The sequence below is a fragment of the Ceratotherium simum genome, chromosome 29 (genome assembly GCF_057802395.1).
Source record: "Ceratotherium simum simum isolate JZ-2026a chromosome 29, ASM5780239v1, whole genome shotgun sequence".
Lineage (NCBI taxonomy): Eukaryota > Metazoa > Chordata > Mammalia > Perissodactyla > Rhinocerotidae > Ceratotherium > Ceratotherium simum.
In genome coordinates this window covers 6,700,452-6,721,404 of record NC_141928.1, presented here as the reverse complement: position 1 = coordinate 6,721,404, position 20,953 = coordinate 6,700,452, and the positions used below count along the sequence as shown (strand labels likewise).

The following is a 20,953-nucleotide window of genomic DNA, read 5'->3' as shown; positions in this document are numbered from 1 at the left end:
CCGTATTGTCTCATGGCGGGGGCTTGGGTGGTCTCCCAGCTTAGGATTCACCTGGGTCCTGCCAGGCTGGGCCAGGGCTGGGCTGGCGGGAGGAGATGAGCTGGGTTGCCCGGGTCTCCGGACGAGCAGGGTCATTCTGGGGTTTGGACTTTGGTGCTTGCAAAAGACAGTGGCCTCTTGGAGATCCGGGGGAGGCAATGCTTACAGAAGGCTGTTTATTCCTATTGGAAACCCCTGGACTGACCCCTTTGCCTGGCCACTGCCCTTTCACCCGGACACTGACCCACATCTGGGGCACACAGTGAGCTCAGGCACGTGCTGATCCCTCACTCAGATCCTGACCATGGGTTAATCCCAGCCATCAGCTGAACATTGGCTAGCCACTGATCCCCGGTCCTAGCCATTCACCTCCAGCCCCACCACTGACCTCTGACCCTGGCCACTGACCCCTAATCCTGGACACATGGTGGTTGTGGTCACACTTTATTCTGACCCTGACCGTAGATTAATCTCACACATCGAGTGACCCCTGACCGCGGCCACTGCCTCCCCAGTCCCGGCCTCTGTCCCTTGGCTCCACACGTGGTGAGCCCCTGGTTCTCTTCCTCTGTGGCGGGGACAGGAGGGCGAGGCACAGGCCCACCACAGCCCGGGCCAGCGATCCCCCGACCCGGAATCCTGAGCACATGGTGACCCTAACCTGGCCCCCGCTAGAGGCCAGCTCCAGCCCCCAGAGATCCAGGGTCTGGCCCTGGCTGGCTGTTGAACACAGAGGGTCCAGGTGATGCCCCCCAACACCTCCATCCCCCCCCACCCCACCCCCTCCTGCCACAGCCTGAGAGCTGCCTCTTTGCCTCCTAAGAGCCTCTGCTGGGACATTGGCCCAGCTCTCTGCCCCTTCCCTCTGCCGTCATCGAGGAGCTGGGCTCAGCACTGCTGGGCACTCTTGGGAGGCCTCGGTTTTCCCATCTGTGAGATGGGAGTTGGAACAGCACACACAGTCGGAGGCCAGGAAGATGCCCAGCCCAGGGCCTGACACACAGCGGGCCATGACAGCGCTTTATCTGATCTCCTTGACCACGACCTGGCCAGGGCTGGCGGATTCTCTCCATTTCACAGATGAGGCAGGGGCAGTGAGGTGTCCCAGGTTCCCTCCAGAGGAAAGAGCGGGCTTCTGGCCCTTGCTCAGGCCTCTGTCCCTGTGTCCCCGCAGGAGGCCGGGTCCTGCAGATCCCCCTGGTACGTGCGGAGGATGCCGGGAGGTACTCGTGCAAGGCCTCCAACGAGGTGGGCGAGGACTGGCTGCACTACGAGCTAATGGTGCTGAGTGAGTGGCCTGGCCTGGAGGTGGGGGTGTCCCAGGTCTGCAGGCCCCCCAAGGGCCTCCCTCCTGAAGGGGGTCAGGGTAGAGCGCATGTTGCCATACTTGGAAGTTGCTGATGTAGGGGTTACAAGCTTGGGCTCTGAAACCACACAGGACTGGGTTCAAATTCCAAATGAGCTGCTTCCTAGCTGTGTGACCTCGAGCAAATCACAGCCCTCTCTGTGCCCCAGATTCCTTAGCCGCATTAGGGCCTGGGAGGGCTTGGTGAGCAGGGCACAGGGAGCCCCCGCCAGCGCCCGGCACCGCACCGAGTGCTGCTCTCACCTCCACGCCCGCCCCCCACCCCCAGGGACTGTTCCCAGGAGGCCGCCTGCTCCTCACCCTCCTCTCCCCTCCCCCAGCCCCGCCTGTGATCCTGGGGGACACGGAGGAGCTGGTGGAGGAGGTGACGGTCAATGCCAGCAGCGCCGTCAGCCTGCAGTGCCAGGCCCTGGGCACCCCCGCGCCCACCATCTCGTGGCTCCAGAACGGGTTGCCTTTCTCCCCAAGCCCACGGCTGCGGGTCCTGGAGGACGGGCAAGTCTTGCAGGTCAGGGCGTCCCCCCGCTTGGGCTAAAGGCAGCGGCTGCTGCGACTCAGTGCTGGCTGGTCTGGGGATCAGGGGGCTGCCGTGATCTGCGCAAAGGAGGCTCTTTGCCTGAAACCCTATCTGAGCACCTGGGGTTTAACTCAGCCCCAGACAGTCCTCTGGGAGGATCCTTGCTGGCAGGGACAGGGCTGCACAGCACCTGAAAAGGGCACCACGCATGCCACACCTGGGGGGAGGCTGTCGTCTCCACCTAGTTTGTACAGGGAATCTCCCAGCACCAACCTCCCCCCCCGAATGTCACAGGAAGCCCTAGATGGAAGTGGGGTGCACGTGCCCATCAGGGGAGCCCCCTACGAGCTGCTCCACATAGGCAAAGGTGGGGGGCTCCTCCGGGTGCTGGCCGTGCCTGGTGTGGATGGGAGGGAGTCCTCACAGAGGCACCTGGGGGCCCAGGGCCAGCCGGCCCATGGCATCGCCCAGGCACCTCCTCCCTGCGCCCACAGGTGTCCACGGCGGAGGCAGCTGACTCCGCCAGCTACATGTGTGTGGCCGAGAACCCGGCAGGCTCCGCGGAGAAGCTCTTCACCCTCAGGGTGCAAGGTGAGCTGGGTGGAGCGGGAGGCCCCGCCCCCTGGGTCCCCCAGCTGCGGGACTGGTGCTCCGGGCCTGCTCCAGCTGCTCCCGCTCCGTGGGGCAGCCGTGCAGGCAGACACAGCTCTTCGTCCATCCCCAAGGAACACCGCCTGAGTGCTCCCAGTGTCCTGGGCTCTGGGCCCGCGCTCGGAGTTCAGGGGTCCCGGCGTGGCGCCAGCCATATCCTGAGGCACAGAGCATTTGGGGACCCTGGTCACTAAGGCCAGCCCCAGATGATCTTAAGCAACTTCGGAGGCTGCCAGAGAACGGCTCTTCTGAGGCCTTACAGCACCATTATTGAGCACTTACTGTGTCCCCGGCATGGGGCTACATACTTTCCCTGGGCTGACTCCTTCCTGCAGAGCTGGGAGAGTAGCCTGATTTCACAGCTGTGGAAACACAGAGAGGTCACCCAGTACGGGGGCTCTCACCACCCCGCAGTAGGCCCTCTCGACCTCTGCATCCCTGTGACACGTGCACCCCAGTGACCGTGAACTCTGCCTCCAGACATGGGGCAGCTGTGGCCTCAGGGACAGAGGGATGACAGTGTTGAGTGCTCAAGGTCTAGGACTCAAACCTGAATTGATGTTTTGCCTCTGCCCATGACCAGCTGAGTGGTCTCGGAAAAGAGACTCCCCCTCTCTGATCTCTGAGCCCCGTGTTCTCGTCTGTAAGACAGTTGTGATAAATAGGGGCTGCTGCACGGCGTCCTTTGAAGGTGCGCCGAGGTGAAGCACCAGGAGCTCGTACAGGCCCCATGTTTCTCTCTGTGGCTCTCTGCTCCCCTGCCAGTATGCGTTCTCAAGTGTCTTTCTCTATCCTGGTGGCCTCGGGGACAGTCCCACCACGCATCATAGGCCTGAACTCGGAGCAGGTCACCGCCATCCTCAACAGCAGCGTCTCCCTCCCCTGTGACGTCCGCGCCCACCCGAGCCCGGAGGTCATGTGGTACAAGGATGGCCGGGCCCTCTCCCTGGGAGAAAAGGTCTTCCTCCTGCCTGGTAGGTAAACTGAGGCTTGGGGCCCAGCTCTGAGGCTACGTGGGGAGTCAGAGTTGCTTCCCTAAACCTGGGACTGGACTGGGAGTCTGGGAGGGCTTCAGGATTGTGGGCGAGGGGTCCGGGGGCGGGGGCCCGGGGGCTGGTGTGAGGGGCTGGCTCCCCGCAGGCACCCACACGCTGCAGCTGGCGCGGGCTCAGCCTTCGGACTCCGGGACATACGTGTGCGAGGCCCTCAATGCCGCCGGCCGAGACCAGAAGCTGGTGCAGCTTAGCGTGCTGGGTACGTCCTGTCTGCCCCTCACCTGCACCGTGCCCTGCTCCTTTAGTCAGCCCTCAGCCCCGCACCCCTCGGGCAGCACAGCCGGGAGAGGGGCAGCCGGCCCGAGGGAGCCTGGGATGCCCCATGCCCTCCCACAGTGATGGTGTCCGGGTGGCATGGTGGTTAGGATCCTGATCTGTAGAGTTGGATGCACTTGGGTTTGAAACTCAGCTGTGCGCTTATTTGCTCTGTGACCTTGGGCAAGTCGCTCCCCCTCTCTGAGCCTCAGCTCTCTCATCTGTAAGGTGACGGTTGGTATAAGGATGAAATGATGGCGTGTGAGCGCTTAGCCTAGTGCCTGGCACACAGTGAGCTCTGAGGTTGAGGAGGGGACAGTGGGACAATGGCAGGAGCGGGCACAGGAAGGGCCCTTCCCAAGTCTGATTGATGAAGTTCTCAGCATGAAGCCTGTTTCTGGCTCATGGTCTTCAGAATCCTCTTGGGGAAAAGCTGGCCTGAGATGTCACCAGTCAGGACTCACTGGAAGGTTCTTTCTGGCCCCAGGGCTGGTTCATTCAACTGTGTGTGTTCACCTCCTGTGCCCCAGACACTGCACCAGGTCCTGTGGGCTCACAGCCGGGGGTGGGGACTTCTGCATTGGTTTACTGGAGGGGCAGGGGGCTGTGGGGACCCCCGTGGAGGACTCTAACCCCGTTGGGGCTTCCCCGTGTAGGAAAGAGCCCTGGAGAGCTGTCAGAGCATCTCCCTCATCTAGGAGGCTGAGGCCCAGAGAGGGCAGGAGGCTTTTCCCAGGTCACCCAGCAGGTCCTTGGCATGCTGTCCTGGATTCTTTTCCACCATCTCCTTGCATCTGTGCCAAGCCCTGGGGTGGGATCCACTGTGTGACCCTTGTGGGCCTCCACAGGCCGTTGACCTGTGGCTGAGGCCGGGGAGGACAGCGGGAAGGCCACAGCGCCTCACTCTGCTCGTCTCCTGCCCCAGTTCCCCCCACCTTCAGGCAGGCTCCCAGAGGCTCCCAGGATGCGGTTCTGGTGCAGGCTGGGGACAAGGCCGTCCTGAGCTGTGAGACAGACTCGCTCCCCGAGCCGACGGTGACCTGGTACAAGGATGGGCAGCCGCTGGTCCTGGCTCAGCGGACCCAGGCTCTGCTGGATGGCCAGAGGCTGGAGATCCTGGACACCCAGGTGAGTAGCCTGGTGGCGTGGGCAGCCGTGGGCAGCTGTGGGAAAGTCACCTCCTGGTCCTGGTGAGCCTGGGGGTGGGCTGTGGGCAGAGTGTGGGGGCTGCTGCCTCCTTGGACTGCAGGACCCCAGACTGAGTTGATTAGAGGCCTCCAGGGCGGGAGACGTGGGAAGAGCACAGGGCTCCAGATCTGGCTCTGCACTGACTCACAGAATGACCTTGCGCAGGTCCCTTCCTCATAGCCTGCCTCAGTTTCTCCAGGGTCTGGAAGCTTTTTCCAGGCCCTCTGGTTATGACTCCCTGGAGTCTGTTCAGCCCACCCTCCCTGGTGTGCATTAGACACTCACAGTGTTAGTTGGATGAATATTTGCTGCAGCTCTGGAAATGCATCCTGGGCTTCTCCCTCCTGGCCCAGCTGCATGCCCACAGCGAGGGGGCCTTTCCCTCCAGGCCTGGCTGACAGGCAGGCCCAGGGGAGGGTGGGGGTCTGGAGCATCAGTCCTCCCGCTTCTTGAGGCTCTTGGGAAAGGCCAGAGGGTCCCATCACCCCTTGGCTTCCCAGGAGGGACAAGCATATTTGGGGAGTCCCTGCTGGAGAAGATTCTGGGACATGGATATTTTGGAGAGCCCTAGGTCCCCCGCCCCAGCCCCATGCACACCATCAGCACGTGCTCTCTCTGTCCCAGGTGTCAGATAAAGGTCTGTACAGCTGTAAAGTCAGTAATGCGGCTGGGGAGGCCATGCGGACGTTCATCCTCACTGTCCAGGGTAAGCTGGGGACCAGGCGGTGAGCGTTGCCATGGGACCCCTAGCAGCACAGAGGGCTGCCAAGGACGGGAAGGGCAGTAGCTGGAAAGAGGCGGGATTGCTGAGTGTTGGGGGCGCAAGATCTGGAATTAAAGACCCAGATCTGAATAGGACTCTGCCTGTGACTTCCTCTGTGGGATGGCTTTGTCCCTCCCACAGTGCAGTACCTGCCCGCTCGGCAACTGGGAAGCGCTCGATGGTGGACCGCTGTGACTGCGTCTGTGAAGTGCTGGGCACAGGCCTGGCCTGCGAGCACTGGGATGGGAGCCCTGAGATATCAGACACTCGGAGGCCTGGGCCGTGTCACCTCTGTCTTGAGCCCAAGGGGCCTGTCCCATCAGCCTGAGGACGGAACATAGATGGCATTTGATTGGATGTGGCTCAAGCTGGGGGTGAGGGGGAGCCTGTTGGAGCTGCCTAGGGACACAGGGGATGAAGGCGTGGCCGGATTTTCTTGGGGTCAGATGTCCTGTCAGTCAGGGTATAGATTCAGCTGTGTAACAAAGAGCCCCCAAAATACAGTGGATTAAATGAGAGAGAAGTTGACCTCTCTCATCCACAAGCCCAGAGGTAAGTGTCTAGGCTCGTGGGTACAGCTCATGATCTGCCGAGTGGTAGGTAAATTATCAAGGGGTAATTTAGGGACCTGGGACCATTCCATCTTGTTGATCTCCCAGCCCCTGGGGTGTTGTCCTGTCCATGAGTTGAAGCTGGGACACGGTGCATCCTGTCCCAGCCCACAAGAAGCAGAAAAGAGGGAGACTGGGAAATGTAGTTGCTACCTGAGCAACCGTGTGCTCAGCTAAAAGTGCTGTGCAAGATGGAAGGACAGGTTGGGGGGACGCCAGCTGTCTGCCACAGATGGCGCAAAGCCAGTAGCCTCCCCACCAGGCGAGCAGGGGATGGATACAACCCTGAGCCTATTGAATACCATTGTTGAAAATTGTTGATACCAGGCTTGCTGCTCAAAGCTCAGAGCCCCTTCTCCTGATGTCTACCTTGATGATCAATGGGAAGGAGGGGAATGTCTGGTTCCTCAGGGCAAAGATGTTTCATCCTGAGCACAGCCATCTCTGTTCCACTAGTAATGGCTGTGTGGGGTGCATGACTTCATCTTGGCTGAGCAGGAGAGAGTGTTGGGATCGATTAGTGATGTCTGCCTGGTATAGGCTAGGGGCTGCTGGTGTGTGAGCCATGCATTTACTCTCTCTGGGCTAAGTGGGCCCCTCCTGGGCTCTGCTTTGTAAATGTTTTGAAATAGCCAGCTGCTGGTTCTGTTTACATTTGTGAATAAAACAGCCCATGTCTCCATCAATGGCAAAGCATAACATGTCAACTCCTAACCACAGGGCAAGGCTTCTGGGGCACCCCTGACCTGCCAGAGAGGAAGGAAGTGGGAGGCAAAGTCTTAGGATTCTGGGGATCTGGCTTCTCTCCTGCAGTGCCCCCCACATTTGAGAGCCCCAAGACGGAGATGGTGAGCCAGGTGGCTGGGAGGCCCCTGGTCCTGACCTGTGATGTGACTGGGGTCCCTGCGCCCACCGTCACTTGGCTGAAGGACAGAATGCCCATCGGTGAGTGCATCATGTCCTTAACTTTTTAGTGCCAAATATTCCTGTATTTAACGAAACAACCATGAAAGCAGAAGGGAGTTGTTGGTTGTCAAATGTTCTTACTGGGCAAAATCAAAGGCTGCCAGTGCCCTGTTGGTCCCCCCTCCTAGTTGTCTTTCAACCCTATGGCCCTTGAAATCCCAACATTGGAACTGTTCCCAGGGGGGCTCGAAGGTGCCTTGTGTTTGTGCCCACAGTCGGCTCCCACAAGACGGAAATGCAGGGTGGGCACTGAGGGCCAGCTGGCCTGACCATGGCTTGGCATTGGCCCTCCAAGCTGCTCCTCCTCTGGTGACTCAGCTCTGTCCTGGCCCAGCCATTGGTCACTCCCATCCAGGCCTTCGTCCTTGCGCCACTCCCTTCGTCTCCCCCCACTTGTCTGTCAATCAGCGGATCCCTGTGCTGTCAGCTGCTAAACGCCGCAGGTGCCAGCCCACTGCTCTCCTCCCGTAGCCTTCCCTGTTCCGGCCACCACTGTCCCCCCACCCTGCCCGGGCTGAGGGCAGCAGTCCCCACACTGGCCTCCTGGCCCACTGCGTGCCTCCAACGCCGGCTCCATGCAGGGCAGAAGGGATCTCAGAGTGCAGCTCTGAGGGAGTCACTTGTCTGTTGAAAATGCTTCCATGGCTCTATCCTCAGAACCACAGCCCACAGCCCAGGAGGCCCTTTGGGGCCAGGGACCAGCCCACCCCTCCGTGCCCCGCTCCATGCTCCAGACAGACCCAGCTGCTCTTGGCTCCTTGCACACACACACCCCTTTCTCTCTCTCTACATAACAGTTTTCTTGAGATGTAATTCACATATTATACAAGTCACCCATTTAAAGCGTATAATTCAATTATTTTTAGAATATTCACAGACCATCCCCACAATCAATTTTAGAACATTTTTATCACCCAAAAGGAAACCCAGGGGCCAGCCCAGTGGGGCAGTGGTTAAGTTCGCCCAGGGTTTGCATTTCAGATCTGGGCGTGGACCTACACCACTCATCAAGCCATGCTGTGGCGGCGTCCCACATACAAAGTAGAGGAAGATTGGCACAGATGTTAGCTCAGGGCCAATCTTCCTCGCCAAAAAAAAAAAGAAGGAAACCCCATATCCATTACCCTTCACTCCCCATTTCCTCCCATACCTCCCCCACCACCAGCCCTAGGCAGCCACTTTCTGTCCCTGTGTATTTGTCTATTCTGGACATTTCATATAAATGGAATCATACAATATGTGGCCTTTTGTGACTGGCTTCTTCCACTTAGCATCATGTTTTCAAGGTTCATCCACGTTGTAGCATGTGTCAGTTTTTCCTTCTTTTTAAAATTAAGTTAAATGATTATTTCTTCATTCTTTTTTATGGCTGAATATTCGATATTCATATTCCATATCCACACGTAATATTGTGTGGATATATCACATTTTGTTTATCCTTTCGTCAGTCGATGGACATTTGGGTTGTTTCCACCTTTCGGCTCTGATGAATAATGTGCTGTGACCGTTCGTGTTCAAGTGTTTGTGTGAGCGTGTGTTTTCGTTTCTCTTTGGTGTATACCTGGGAGTGGAATTGCTCCGGGTCCCATTCTCTCTTACCTCCAGCCCTTGGCACGCGCTGTTTCCTCCCTGAAATACCCACCCAGACTCCCTGGACCACCTCCACTGCCACCTGGCTGATTCATACTCACCTTCAAGTCTCCGCTGAGGCTCACCTCCTCCGGAAGACTTGCCCCATCTCTCCTGGCTCCTTCAGGGGCTTCACAGGGCTAGTCACACAGGATTGTGCCTGTTTCACTGTCTCTGATGCATTTTGAACTCCTTGAGGCTGGGGACTGTGTTTTACTCATCTTTAGCTCACCGTTGGACATGTCGCTCTTCCTCAAGACATTTTGTGTTGAAAGGCTGGCTGGACAGATGAGGATCGGGGCGAGGGCAGATCAGCTTGGGCTGGTGCAGTTAGAAAAGTCTTCGGGGCAGAGGTGCAGCTGGGGAGAATGAAGGGGGAGGATTCCAGGCTGGGGCTGGGCGTGCAGCCTGGGCAGAGGCCTGGGGGAGCCCTAGCATGACCTGCTTGGGGTCAGTGAGTGGCTGGTTCACCCTGATTGGAAGCGTCGATCAGTGGGAGGGGGCACTGGAGGGAGGGTGGGAGGTGAGGTGGGCGTGAGAGTCAACAGGAAGAGGACCAAGTCCCGGACCCTAAAGGGAGTGGGGTCCCTTGGGAAGAAATGTCCAGTGGAAGGAAATGGTGAAGGGTTCTGAGGAACAGAGCGATCAAAGACCAGGCTGAGAAAGGTGGTGATGTAGACAGCAAGAGGCCCGGCCCCTGTCTGGGCCTCAGTTTCCCTACCAGCACAAGGAGGTGGGTGATTCAAGGATTCCTGGGGTCTTTCCAGCCTGTGAGCGTGGGGGACAGGCACCTGCTCGGGGAGTCACGTGACTTCAGTGTCTGGGCCCAGTGGCGGCACCTGGGGCAGCGGGTCTGTGCAGGTGAAGGCCTGGCACGCCCCTCCATCCCACAGAGAGCAGCATGGCGCACGGCGTGGTCTCCCGGGGGGGCCGCCTCCAGCTGAGTCGCCTGCAGCCCGCCCAGGCTGGCATCTACACGTGCGTGGCCAAGAACGCCCAGGCCGAGGCCCGCAAGGACTTCGTGGTGGCCGTGCTGGGTACGTCTGCGCCCTGGGCCCCTCCCCGTGTCCCACCCCCACGCCAGCCCCTGCCACTACCCCGGGCCTCACCGCAGCCCTTGCCGCAGTGGCCCCCCAGATCCGGAGCTCGGGCGCCACGCAGGAGCACAGCATCCTGGAGGGGCAGGACGTGCGGCTGGACTGCGAGGCCGAGGGGCAGCCAGCGCCTGAGGTGGTCTGGCTGAAGGACGGTGGCCCGCTCGGCCAGGGCGTGGGCGCCCACCTCCGGTAAGGCCCGGCCTGTGCCCTCCCCGCGCCCCCGGCCACAGGGCCTGCGGACCCTCACGCACCTGCCCTCGGCTCCCCCTCCCTGGGCAGGTTCTACCTGGACAGCAGCTCCCTGGTGCTGGAGGGCCTGAGGGCCTCGGACGCGGGCGCCTACACCTGCGTGGCCCACAGCGCGGCCGGGGAGGATGCCAGGCTGCACACCGTGAACGTGCTGGGTGAGCAGCTAGAGGCGAGGAGAGGCCAGGGGCCCAGTGTCCCGAGACAGCAGCAGCCTGATGATCGTGGGGCCTCCGCTGGGACCTCTGGAGGGTGATGGGAGGGCCGGGATGCAGGAGGCCTGGTTCGAGCCCCAGTAGTGCCCACACTGTGAGCCAGGCCACGGTCTGCCCTCTCTGGGCCTCCATCCCTGTCCTCAGATGAGGGCACAACCGCTCCAGCCCAGGGGTGCAGCGTGAGAGTTGGGGGACAAAGGAGATGAGAAGAGAGCCCTGGGTGAGCCTGTCTCCCCCAGGCAGTGCGTTACCTCCTCACCTGGGCTGGGTGTGGCTCTGAACCCCCATACGTGATGGTTGCTTGAGGCAAAGGTCTAGGTATCAGTGTGGCCTCCCAGAACTTCCCTGGGAGGAGCCCACCTCCCCTCCCCGGACCCCCTCACCACCTCCACCTCTCTTTTCTCTCACCCACCCCCAGTGCCTCCCACCATCGAGCAGGGGGCAGAGAGCGCCCTGGTGAGCAGGCCTGGGGAGCTGGTGACCATGGCGTGCCCCGTCCGGGGCTCCCCACCCATCCACATGACCTGGCTCAAGAATGGCCTGCCCCTTCCCCTCTCCCAGCGCACCCACCTCCACAGCTCGGGCCGCACCCTCAGGTAAGGGAGCTGCTCCCCAGCCCCGCCGGCCAGTGGATCACAGGCCCCAGGCACACTCTTCAGGCAGCTCGAGCTTAAAAACACATCTGAGTGGATTTTAGAATAAAAATAATATAAGCGTACAGAGGTTTATGATGGGGAGAGTGAGGACCCCACCCCCAAATGGAACTCCAGAGATGAAAGGGGCCTCTGTCCTCAGGCTCTCAGAGGCCAGTGGGGGAGGCACAGGTCCAGGTGACAACATCTGGTCGCACCTGACTCAGCCTGGCCCAGGGTGGAGGAAATCAGGGAAGGCTTCTTGGAAGAAGGTGTCTGAGCAAAGTCTTCCACATTCAGCGACACTTAGGGAGTGCTTGCTGGTCCAGGCGCAGTTCCAGACACTGGGACAGAGCAGGGAGCATGATGCTCCTCTGCTCCTGCAGCTGCGGGAGGGAGAGGGAGGGAAAATAAACAGATATAAAAATGAAATGTCACAAGGGATACGTGCTCTGCAGAATAAAGTAGGGTGAGTGGTTGTGAGGTGGCCGTGGAGGGTGTCATTTTAGGGTGGTCAGCGATAGGTGCTCAGAGAAGGTGGCACTTGAGGAGAGATTGAAGGAGTTGACAGAGGGAGCTTCCAGTCAGTGATGGAGCAGCAGGTTCAAAGGCCCTGAGGTGGACGTGTGCCTGTGTGTTCAAGAAATAGAGTCGGGGGTGTGGTGGGAGGAAGCCAGGTGACATAGGACCTGTAAGTCCTTGGAAAGATTTGGGTTTTCCTAAGGAGAGAGGGGGAGTCTGGGAGGGTTTTCAGCAGAGAAGCCTCATGATGTGACCTTTTTTATTGTGGTAAAACACATATAATATAAAATTTACTATTTTAAGCATTTTTAAGTGTACAGTTCAGTGGCGTTTAATACATTCACCTTGTTGTACAACCATCAACACCATCTCCAGAGCTTCATCATCCTGAACCGAAACTCTGGCCCCGTAAAACACTGCCTCCCCCTTCGCCCCCGCCCCAGTCCTTGGCACCCGCCGTTCTCCTCTCTGTCTGTGTGAGTGTGACTTCTTGGGGAGCCTCCTGTGAGTGGAATCGCACAGTGTTTGTCTTTTTGTGACTGCCTTATTGCACGTAGCGTAAAGTCCTCAAGGTTCATCCGTGTTGTAGCAGGCGTCGGGATTTCCTTCCTTTTTAAGGCCAAATAATATTCCACAGTGCGGACAGGCCACATTTTGTTGTCCATTCGTGCGTTGATGGACACTTGGGTTGCTTCCACTTTGGGCCATTGTGAGTAACGCTGCTATGGACATGGGTGTACGCATTATCAGTTCGAGCCTCTAAATTCTTTTAGGTTGTAAGTTAGGTTTTTAGACGATTGTTCTGTCTGTTGTGTGGACGACAGACTGTGGGGCCAAGGGCAGGGTGGGGAGGGCGCTCAGGGGCTGTGGCGACCATCCCGGTGCGCCGCCGTGCGGCCCGGATCAGAGCCGCATGATGGAGGCGGCCAGAGCTGGTGGCGTTTGTGGAGGGATGAGAGCCGGGGAGGGGCTGAGTGTGACCCTGGGGCCTCTCTCTGGGAACCTGGAAGGCGGAGGTCCCGTTTTCTGAGATGGGACCACGGTGGGAGGGGCCGGCTGAGGGGAGAGACTGAGTTCTGCTGGAACACGTGGGTGGAGAGATTCTGAGACGTCAGGGCCGATGGCAGCCAGGCGTTTGCTGCTCCCCTCGGGGGATCGGGAGAGAGACGTTCGGGGACGTGAGCAAACAGGCAGTGTGGGAAGCCAGGACTGGCCCACGGCAGGAATGGTTGGGGCCAGAGGGGGTTCGAGAGAAAGTGGAGGGACAGACAGTGGAGACTGTGAGTGGAGGCGACTCTGGTGAGTCCTGAAGGTAAAAAGGAACTGTCTAAAAGAAGGGGTGGGGTACGGGCTGCCGTTGGGGTGGGACGTGGAGCCTCTGGAATCAGGGAGGCAGGAGGTCTGGCTGCAGAGTGAGATGGTCAAGAAAGCCGCGGGGCCGGGGGCAGGGCGTCTGGGCTTTATTCTGGGGGTGCCAGGGAGCCAGAAAAGGGGTGTAGCGGAGGCTGGTCTTGTTCAGGTGTGAGTTCCAGAGCCGCCCCCTGGCCAGCAAGCTGCTGGGGGGCAGGACGGAAGAGGGAGGGACCGTTTCCACCAGGCTCGCCTCCCTCTCTCTCTCCCTCCTCCCTTCTCTCTCTCCCTCTCTCCCCCCTCTCGAGGGCTTCAGGATTTTCCAGGTGCAGCTGGCAGACTCCGGCGTCTTCACCTGTGTGGCCGCGAGCCCAGCTGGTGTGGCTGACAGAAACTTCACCCTGCAGGTGCACGGTATGGAGCAGTGGGGAATAAGCGGGTCCTTTGGCCTTGCCGCCTCCCCTCTGCCCCTCTGGGTGGAACCAAGGGTCGGGCCTCAGAGGGTCAAGGCAGGGCCAACACGGCTACTTGGTCTGAGATTCGTTTGGCTGCTCATTCATTCGTCTCACAGTGGTCGTTGGACACTGTGCTGTGCCGGGGCCTTGTGAGGCACTGGGATACGGCGGTGAGCAGAGGTGGCCCCTGACACCAGGAGGTCAGTGCAGGAAGCAACTCTGTAAAGAGACATCAGTGATCCCAGGGGAAGGAGAGGCGGCCGTGAGAGCACAGAAGAGGGCAGCTCCCCTGGCCTTGGGGGTTCAAGGAAGGCTTCCTGGAGGAGTTGAGGTCTAAGCCGAGGACAGGAGATGAGAAGGAATCATCCAGAAGAAGGGTGTTCTGGCCAATAGGAGCAGCCTGTGCAAAGGTCCAGGGGTGAGGGCCGCCTGGCGTGGAATAAAATGACTCATGCCCACACTTTTGCCCTGCACAGAGCCCCCCGTCCTGGAGCCAGTGGAGTTCCAGACTGACGTGGCAGTGGTCCATGGCTCCCCAGTGGTCCTCCCCTGTGAGGCCCGGGGCAGCCCTCTGCCCCTAGTGTCGTGGATGAAGGATGGGGAGCCCTTGTTGCCGCAGAGCCTTGAACAGGGGCCCGGGCTGCAGCTGGAGGCTGTGGGAGCTGGTGACGCCGGGACCTACTCCTGCGTGGCCGTGAGCGAGGCGGGGGAAGCAAGGAGGCATTTCCGGCTGACGGTGATGGGTGGGTCCTCTGCCCCCAGCGCCAGCTTCTCTGCGCCTGGAAGGGGAGGGTGGGCCTCTGGGGGCGATGGAGAAGGCGGTGAGGGAGGTGAGCCCCTCCTGGGGTCGCCGCCTGGGAGAGGGGCTCGGGGAACAGCCGGTCCACATGGGGCACCTCGCTGACCTTGCGGAGGGGCTGGGCGGCCGGGATGCTTCATGCCTGGGGCTGTGCTCCTTGTCCCCCACACCTGGTAAAACAGGGACAGGAGCCACTGCAACCTGGGGGCAGAGCCTGAACCTCAGGCACAGGAGTTTGCAAGTGCTGTGCGACAGTGGGAGATTGGTGTCGACTGTGCGCTGCCCTCCATCCCACGTCCTCGTTGGTTTTAAAGCACAAACCATCATCCCGGGCAGATGGGCCCACAGTTTCTGATGTTTTTCGGACCCTCCAGCACAACCCCCACCCACCCCGTCTGCCGTCAGCGTCGGGATGCTGGGCGGTCGGGGAGGAGCCCCAGCTCCCAGCCCTCTGTGTACGGCCCCCACGGCTGACGCAGGTGGGGTGTCTTGCAGATCCCCCCCACATCGAGGACGCGGGCCAGCCTGTAGAGCTGTTGCTGACCCCCGGCGCCCCCCTGGAGCTCCGCTGCGATGCCCGGGGCACCCCCACGCCCAACGTCACCTGGCATAAGGACGGGCAGGCCCTGAGCAGGCCGGAGGACAGCAACAGGGCTGGGCGGGTGCTCCGGGTGGAGGGTGTGCAGGTGCTGCTGCCCGCCCACTGGGGGATGAGGGTGGGGGAGTGGAGGGGGGGACCTGGTGGCCCTTGGCAAAGTTTGTCAGAGCTCCTCCTTTGTGTGGGGTGTAAGGAAGTGGAGATGACCTACCTGGGCCGTGCCCTTGGGAGCTCCCAGCCAGGTCAGAGCCAAGGCTGATGCAGAAACCAGATGAATCCCCAGCTCAGTCAGAGAAGGGCTGGTGCAGTCAGGGGGGACTTCTTGGAGGAGGCAGGCTTTGCCCTAGCCCTAAAGCAAGGGTGAGAGAGAGATAGAGAAGAAACATCCCAGAGCAGGAAACGAGTCAGTTGGAAAGGTGGGATGGCAGACTCAGCAGGTCCTTAGTTGTGTAGCAAGGGAATCAGATCAGGAGGTGGGCAGGCTGGGGCCAGAGGCAGCTGCTCACCCTGCTGCATCCCCAGGTGGCCGATGCTGGGCTGTACACTTGCCTGGCCCAGAGCCCTGCTGGTGAAGTCGAGAAGAGCTTCCGGGTCAGAGTTCAAGGTAGGGGGTGCCAGGGTGGGGGCCGGAGAGGGAGGCAGGATGGGTCCTGCAGGGGCGAGTCCATCTCTCATGCCCTCTCTGCCTCCCCAGCCCCCCCAAATGTTATTGGGCCCCGAGGACCCCGCTTTGTGGTTGGCCTGGCCCCGGGGCAGCTGGTTCTGGAGTGCTCGGTGGAGGCGGATCCGGCACCCGAGATCGAGTGGCACCGAGACGGCATCCTGCTGCAGGTGGGTGCCAGGCTGGGGGCCCAGGGGCACTGCCTGCTGCCCCTCTCTGGTCTCAGACCCTGACCAGACTGGATGCCAGGTGCCGAGGGCCTGCTCTGTGCCAGCACTTTGCATACCTGCTCTCCTGACCCCGTTGTTACTGTCACCCCCATGTTATGGATGGGGACACTGAGGCAAGGCTAAGATTTGCACCCTGAGCTTCTGAGGCATACCTGTGTTCTTCCCCTTGTACCTTTGGGCTATACTTGGTGGCTGTGTGACTGGGCCAGTTACTGAGGTTCTGTGCGCTCGCCCCTGAAATGGGGCCAGTTTGCTGCTGTGGACCGGAGGACTGCAGATCTGGTCGAAGCTCCAGCTCCTCATCTGAGCACGTGTCCCCTCTGCAGCATCCCCAGAGCCTCAGGGGGCAGGGTGCTCATTCCCTCCCACAGGAGCCTATTTCCCCAGAGGGTCCTGGGCATCACGTCAGGGGCTGCAGGCCAGCCTGGGGTGGGGCGGAGGCCACTGTGCAGCCCCGCTGGTTCTTTGGTCCTCCTTGCCTGGTGCCTGGGGCGGGGCTGGCCCGGCCGAGCGCTGATGAGGGTCTCTCCACCCCGGGGGCTCTGCAGGCGGACGCCCACACCCAGTTCCCAGAGCAGGGCAGGTACCTACAGCTGCAGGCCCTGAGCACGGCCGACAGTGGCAACTACAGCTGCACGGCCCACAATGCTGCGGGCAGCACCAGTGTGGCCTTCCGCGTGGAGATCCACAGTGAGTGGCCGCTCCCCACCCGCCCTGCCCACCCCGCCTAGAGCGACGGGCTCCCAGCACCCGCTCCCTCTGTGCCCTCCTCCAGCGGTGCCCACCATCCGGCCGGGACCACCCACGGTGAACGCCTCTGTGAACCAGACGGCCCTGCTGCCCTGCCAGGTGGACGGTGCCCCCCCGCCCCTTGTGAGCTGGCGGAAGGACGGGGCCCCCCTGGATCCTGAGAGCCCCAGGTGGGAGCTGGAAGGGCAGGGCATCGGGGAGGGTCTCGGGTACCTTTTTGCAGGTTGTAAACAGAGACCCGCCTGGAGCAGAAAGGTGGCTGTCCCGTCAGGACATGGGTCTTCTCAGAACCAGGGAGAGGCATGCCCACTCTTCAGGGGCGTCGAGAACCCCTGGTGTCTGTCTGTCTGTCTGGTTTTGACTCTTGATTGCTAATCTCTGTTTCTGGGTGTGTGAGCTTCATGCCGCTCGCTCTCAGACCAATTTTCTACACCTCCTCTCTCTGTGAACATGGCAGAGATGGCTCCCCCAGCCCCCAAGTTATGGCTCCTCAGTTCACACAGCCTGCAGAGCCCAGAGAGCCGTCTGTGAACCCCAGACCCAAATTCTCAGGGCAGAGAATTCCATTGGCCCAGCCTGAGTGACATGTTCATCCCCCATCCAATCAGCTGTGGCTGGGGGCGGGGTTACGCAGTACAGACCTGGCCCTTGGGAAGGGGCAGTGCTCAGATCTAGGGGCCATTCTCAGAAAGAGTGGGGGTGCCGCTCCCTGCTGACTCTTGGGGAGCGGCTGGGCCCAGGTGGGAACACGGGAGGCCCGAAGCAGCCCCTCTCGCCCTTTCTGATGCTGGGTCGGGGTGTGGTTGCTGCCCTTGGCTGTGACCCCATGACCTTGGCCTCATGGATGTAGGACTCCTGAGTTAGCACCCTCTTGCTGGGAAGCCAGGGGCAGAGGGAGGGTCTTGCTGGAGACTCCACCAGGGGTCCAGCCCCTCACAGGGCCTCTCTGGTCTGCTGTCTCCATGGCAACCCCTCCCTGGGTTCCAGGTTGCAGCTTCTGCCGGAGGGTTCCCTGAGGATCCAGCCGGTCCTCGCCCAGGATGCCGGCCGCTACGTCTGCCTGGCGTCCAACTCTGCGGGCTCCGATCGGCAAGGCCTTGACCTCCGGGTCTTCGGTAGGTGGACGAGGGCAGGTGTGCTCCTTGCCTTTAGCATGCACCCTCTGTCTGGACCAGGTCCTGCTTAGTTTCTGGGTCACCCTAGCTGTCAGGAGCCAAGAGCAACGGTCTCCAAACGTTTTTGACCACGAAGGCCATTCGTAAAAAGTTCTGAGCGTGCACACTCATAGGACGCACGTTTATTTTTATGCACATAGTACATACACTTACCACTATACTATTATATTGAGTGAGCGATAAAACACGCACGAGATGTGAAACATTGGAGAGGATGAGATTCAGAATCACTGGACCAGGAACTCCAGTCTGCTCTTTCCACTCCAATCGGTCACGTTGGTGGAGGCCGCGCAGGTGGGCCCGGGCCTTGGGCGGGGCTGGTGGGGAGCTGCACCCTGGGGGCCTCGCTCAAGGGGAGGTGGCTAGGGGGCGCCAGCCTCAGGAGTGAGCAAAGGCCCCATCACCCCAGCTTCGGGAAGCTGTTGGAGGGGAGTTTCTCTGCCTCCTCGGGGATGGGTTGAAGGTGCTGGGAGCACCCCCTGCCCCCGCCCCCATCCCGCACCCTGTCTCCTGACGACTGCTCTCTCTCCAGAGCCTCCAGCCATCGCCCCCAGCCCCTCCAACCTGACCCTGACCGCCCACACCCCCGCCTTGCTGCCCTGTGAGGCCAGCGGCTCCCCCAAGCCCCTCGTGGTCTGGTGGAAGGACGGACAGAAGCTGGACTTCCACCTGCAGCAGGGCGCCTACCGGTACTGAGCCGGTCCTCCGGTAGCGTCAGGAGAGGCTTGGGGTGGGGAAGGGCGTGTCCGTCTCACAGAGCGGGGGGCCAGGTCAGAAACGAGGCAGGGACGCGCTCCCGTCTCAGCAAAGCCGGCACCAGAGCTTGTGTCTGGACCTTGGGGGCCAGGAGCATCTTGACACAGATGCCTGGCAGGGCATGGGGGCGTTTGAGACATACAACCAAACAGAAAATGTACGGCCTTTAAAACTATTGCAGTCATGGTTTAAAAACATACATGGAGGGCCAGCCCTGCTGGCCTAGTGGTTAAGTTGGGCGTGCTCCACTTCAGGGGCCTGGGTTTGGTGCCTGGGCGTGGACCTACACCACTCGTCAGTGACCATGCTGTGGTGGCGACTCACGTACAAAAAAAGAGGAAGATTGGCAATGGATGTTAGCTTAGGGTGAATCTTCCTCAGCAAAAAAAGAAAAAAATAGTGGGCTGCCCCAATGGTGTAGTGGTTAAGTTTGCGTGCTCCGCTTTGGCGGCCTGGGGTTTGCAGGTTCGGATCCCGGGTGCGGACCTATGCACCGCTCATCAAGCCATGCTGTGGCAGTGTCCCACATGCAAAAAAAAAAAATAGGAAGATTGGCAACAGATGTTAGCTCAGGGCCAATCTTCCTCGCCAAAAATAAATAAATAAATAAATAGAAACATTCACGGAAGCCCATGTTCCTGCTGGCTGAGCCTGGGCCCACGGGGTCTCCCCGTGTGTCAAATGCAGCCGATTGTGAAATGACCACTGGGAGCATTAGAGGAGTCAGTTCACCCATTAATTAACCAAATATTTATTGTGTTAGGCGCCAGCTCCTCGTGGAGCTTTCTGAGTAAAGCAGGTGTTCAGAAAACACAAGTGGTTCTGGTCAGGGGTTTGGATGTGGTCACCACCGTGTTATAGACATTATCATAGAGGTGACTGTAGAAAACACGCAGGGTTATAGAGACACAGGGATGAAGACTAAAGTCGCCCACAAAGTCAACAGTTAGACCTTTGGGGTGGAAACTTCTAGTGTTGGGGCTGGGGGCCAGATACAGGAAGGGGAAATAGTCGTGAGACACCCCCCCCAGATTCCCCAGGCAGGGAGGCCAAGGCTGGCTGGTCACTTAGCAGACAATCGTCTGTCCGTCTGTCTATCCCAGGCTCCTGCCCTCCAACGCCCTGCTCCTTGCAGCCCCCGGCCCCCAGGACTCGGCCCAGTTTGAGTGTGTGGTGAGCAATGAGGTGGGCGAGGCCCAAAGGCTCTACCAGGTGACCGTCCACGGTGCGTTGGGGCCGGGGGCGGCACCTCCCTCTCCGGGCACTCTCTCTGCCTGCGGGGACTTGCACTGGTTCCCTCTCAGCCTTCCTGCACTTCACGGGCCACCTCCTCCAGAAGGCCCTCTCTGATCCCACCCTACCCGCACTGACATAACCCGGGCTACAGAACAGTTCCTGACACATGGGAGTTTGTAGAAGAGGCTTCTCCCCAATCCAGAATGTTCTAAACTCAAATCTGACCTTGTCTTCACCGTAGTTGAACTCCCTCCCTCTCTGGCTACCCACTGCCCTGGATAGAATGCAAGATGTCACCTGGGCCCACCGGGTCCCCTGTGGGCTGGGCCCGCTGACCTCCTCAGGTTCAGCTCACCCCGTGGCCTGCCTGGCTCCGGGATCCAGTCATGCTGCTCAGCTCTTTGTTCCGCACCTCAGGGCCTTTGCACATGCTGTTCCCTCTGCTGTGAACATTCTTCCCTTTACCCAGCCAGCACTTGCTTTTACTTCAGATCTCAGGTTAAGGCCCCTTCCCCCAGAGGCCTTCTCTGGCTGCCGCCACTCTGAGCTCCCACCAAGCTCCCTTCTCTGTGAAACACCCTGAGATTCCTGGCTTGTATATGAACCTGGCAGTTCATAACTGTCCCCCACGCCCCGCAAAAATATTTCCTGAGTGAGCGAATGTGGCTTCTCTCCTTTGCGCTTCCCTCCCTGGCCCTTCGTCACTAACGTCACCTGGTGTCTTAGTCTCTGTTTATAGTTCTCCTCCACCTGGCCCAGGGCTGTGTGTCCCCAGAGGACCCCAGCGGGGCCTTAAGCCTTGTCTTGCGTTTCAGTGCCCCCCACCATTGCCGACGACCAGACGGACTTCACCGTGACCAAGATGGCGCCTGTGGTCCTCACATGCCACAGCACGGGCGTGCCGGCCCCCGTGGTGTCCTGGAGCAAGGCGGGCACCCAGCTGGGGGTGCGGGGGAGCGGCCATCGCGTCTCACCTTCGGGTAAGAAAGGGAGAGCCTGGGAGCTGCTGCTGAGGGCAGGCGAGGGGAACCGGGCAGAAAGCAGCCCACTGGGGCCGGGTGGTGGAGCACGATGCAAGGTCTGGCCTGGCTCTGCCATTGCCTCGCTGTGTGACCTGGGAGAACCCCCTCGCCCTCTCTGGGCCTCAGTATCCCCTCTGTGCACTAGACTGTTGACATCCATCAGTGCTTC

General features: G+C 60.2%; 1 protein-coding gene across 2 annotated transcripts in view; it reads left to right on the top strand.

Moving 5' to 3' along the window:
- Positions 1 to 20,953, top strand: part of HMCN2 (hemicentin 2) — a 148,851-nt gene that overhangs the window by 99,299 nt on the left and 28,599 nt on the right. For both annotated transcript variants that reach the window (XM_087419569.1, XM_087419568.1), the window contains exons 55-77: positions 1,214 to 1,327; positions 1,726 to 1,913; positions 2,417 to 2,513; positions 3,386 to 3,547; positions 3,714 to 3,827; positions 4,809 to 5,011; positions 5,696 to 5,777; positions 7,259 to 7,390; positions 9,934 to 10,077; positions 10,167 to 10,326; positions 10,417 to 10,541; positions 11,017 to 11,194; positions 13,419 to 13,516; positions 14,034 to 14,300; positions 14,852 to 15,042; positions 15,477 to 15,558; positions 15,649 to 15,785; positions 16,394 to 16,535; positions 16,621 to 16,765; positions 17,583 to 17,710; positions 18,303 to 18,459; positions 19,630 to 19,751; positions 20,578 to 20,742. In XM_087419569.1, the coding sequence (XP_087275695.1) occupies positions 1,214 to 1,327; positions 1,726 to 1,913; positions 2,417 to 2,513; positions 3,386 to 3,547; positions 3,714 to 3,827; positions 4,809 to 5,011; positions 5,696 to 5,777; positions 7,259 to 7,390; positions 9,934 to 10,077; positions 10,167 to 10,326; positions 10,417 to 10,541; positions 11,017 to 11,194; positions 13,419 to 13,516; positions 14,034 to 14,300; positions 14,852 to 15,042; positions 15,477 to 15,558; positions 15,649 to 15,785; positions 16,394 to 16,535; positions 16,621 to 16,765; positions 17,583 to 17,710; positions 18,303 to 18,459; positions 19,630 to 19,751; positions 20,578 to 20,742 (3,333 nt within the window). The remainder of the gene's footprint in view (positions 1 to 1,213; positions 1,328 to 1,725; positions 1,914 to 2,416; positions 2,514 to 3,385; positions 3,548 to 3,713; positions 3,828 to 4,808; positions 5,012 to 5,695; positions 5,778 to 7,258; positions 7,391 to 9,933; positions 10,078 to 10,166; positions 10,327 to 10,416; positions 10,542 to 11,016; positions 11,195 to 13,418; positions 13,517 to 14,033; positions 14,301 to 14,851; positions 15,043 to 15,476; positions 15,559 to 15,648; positions 15,786 to 16,393; positions 16,536 to 16,620; positions 16,766 to 17,582; positions 17,711 to 18,302; positions 18,460 to 19,629; positions 19,752 to 20,577; positions 20,743 to 20,953) is intronic.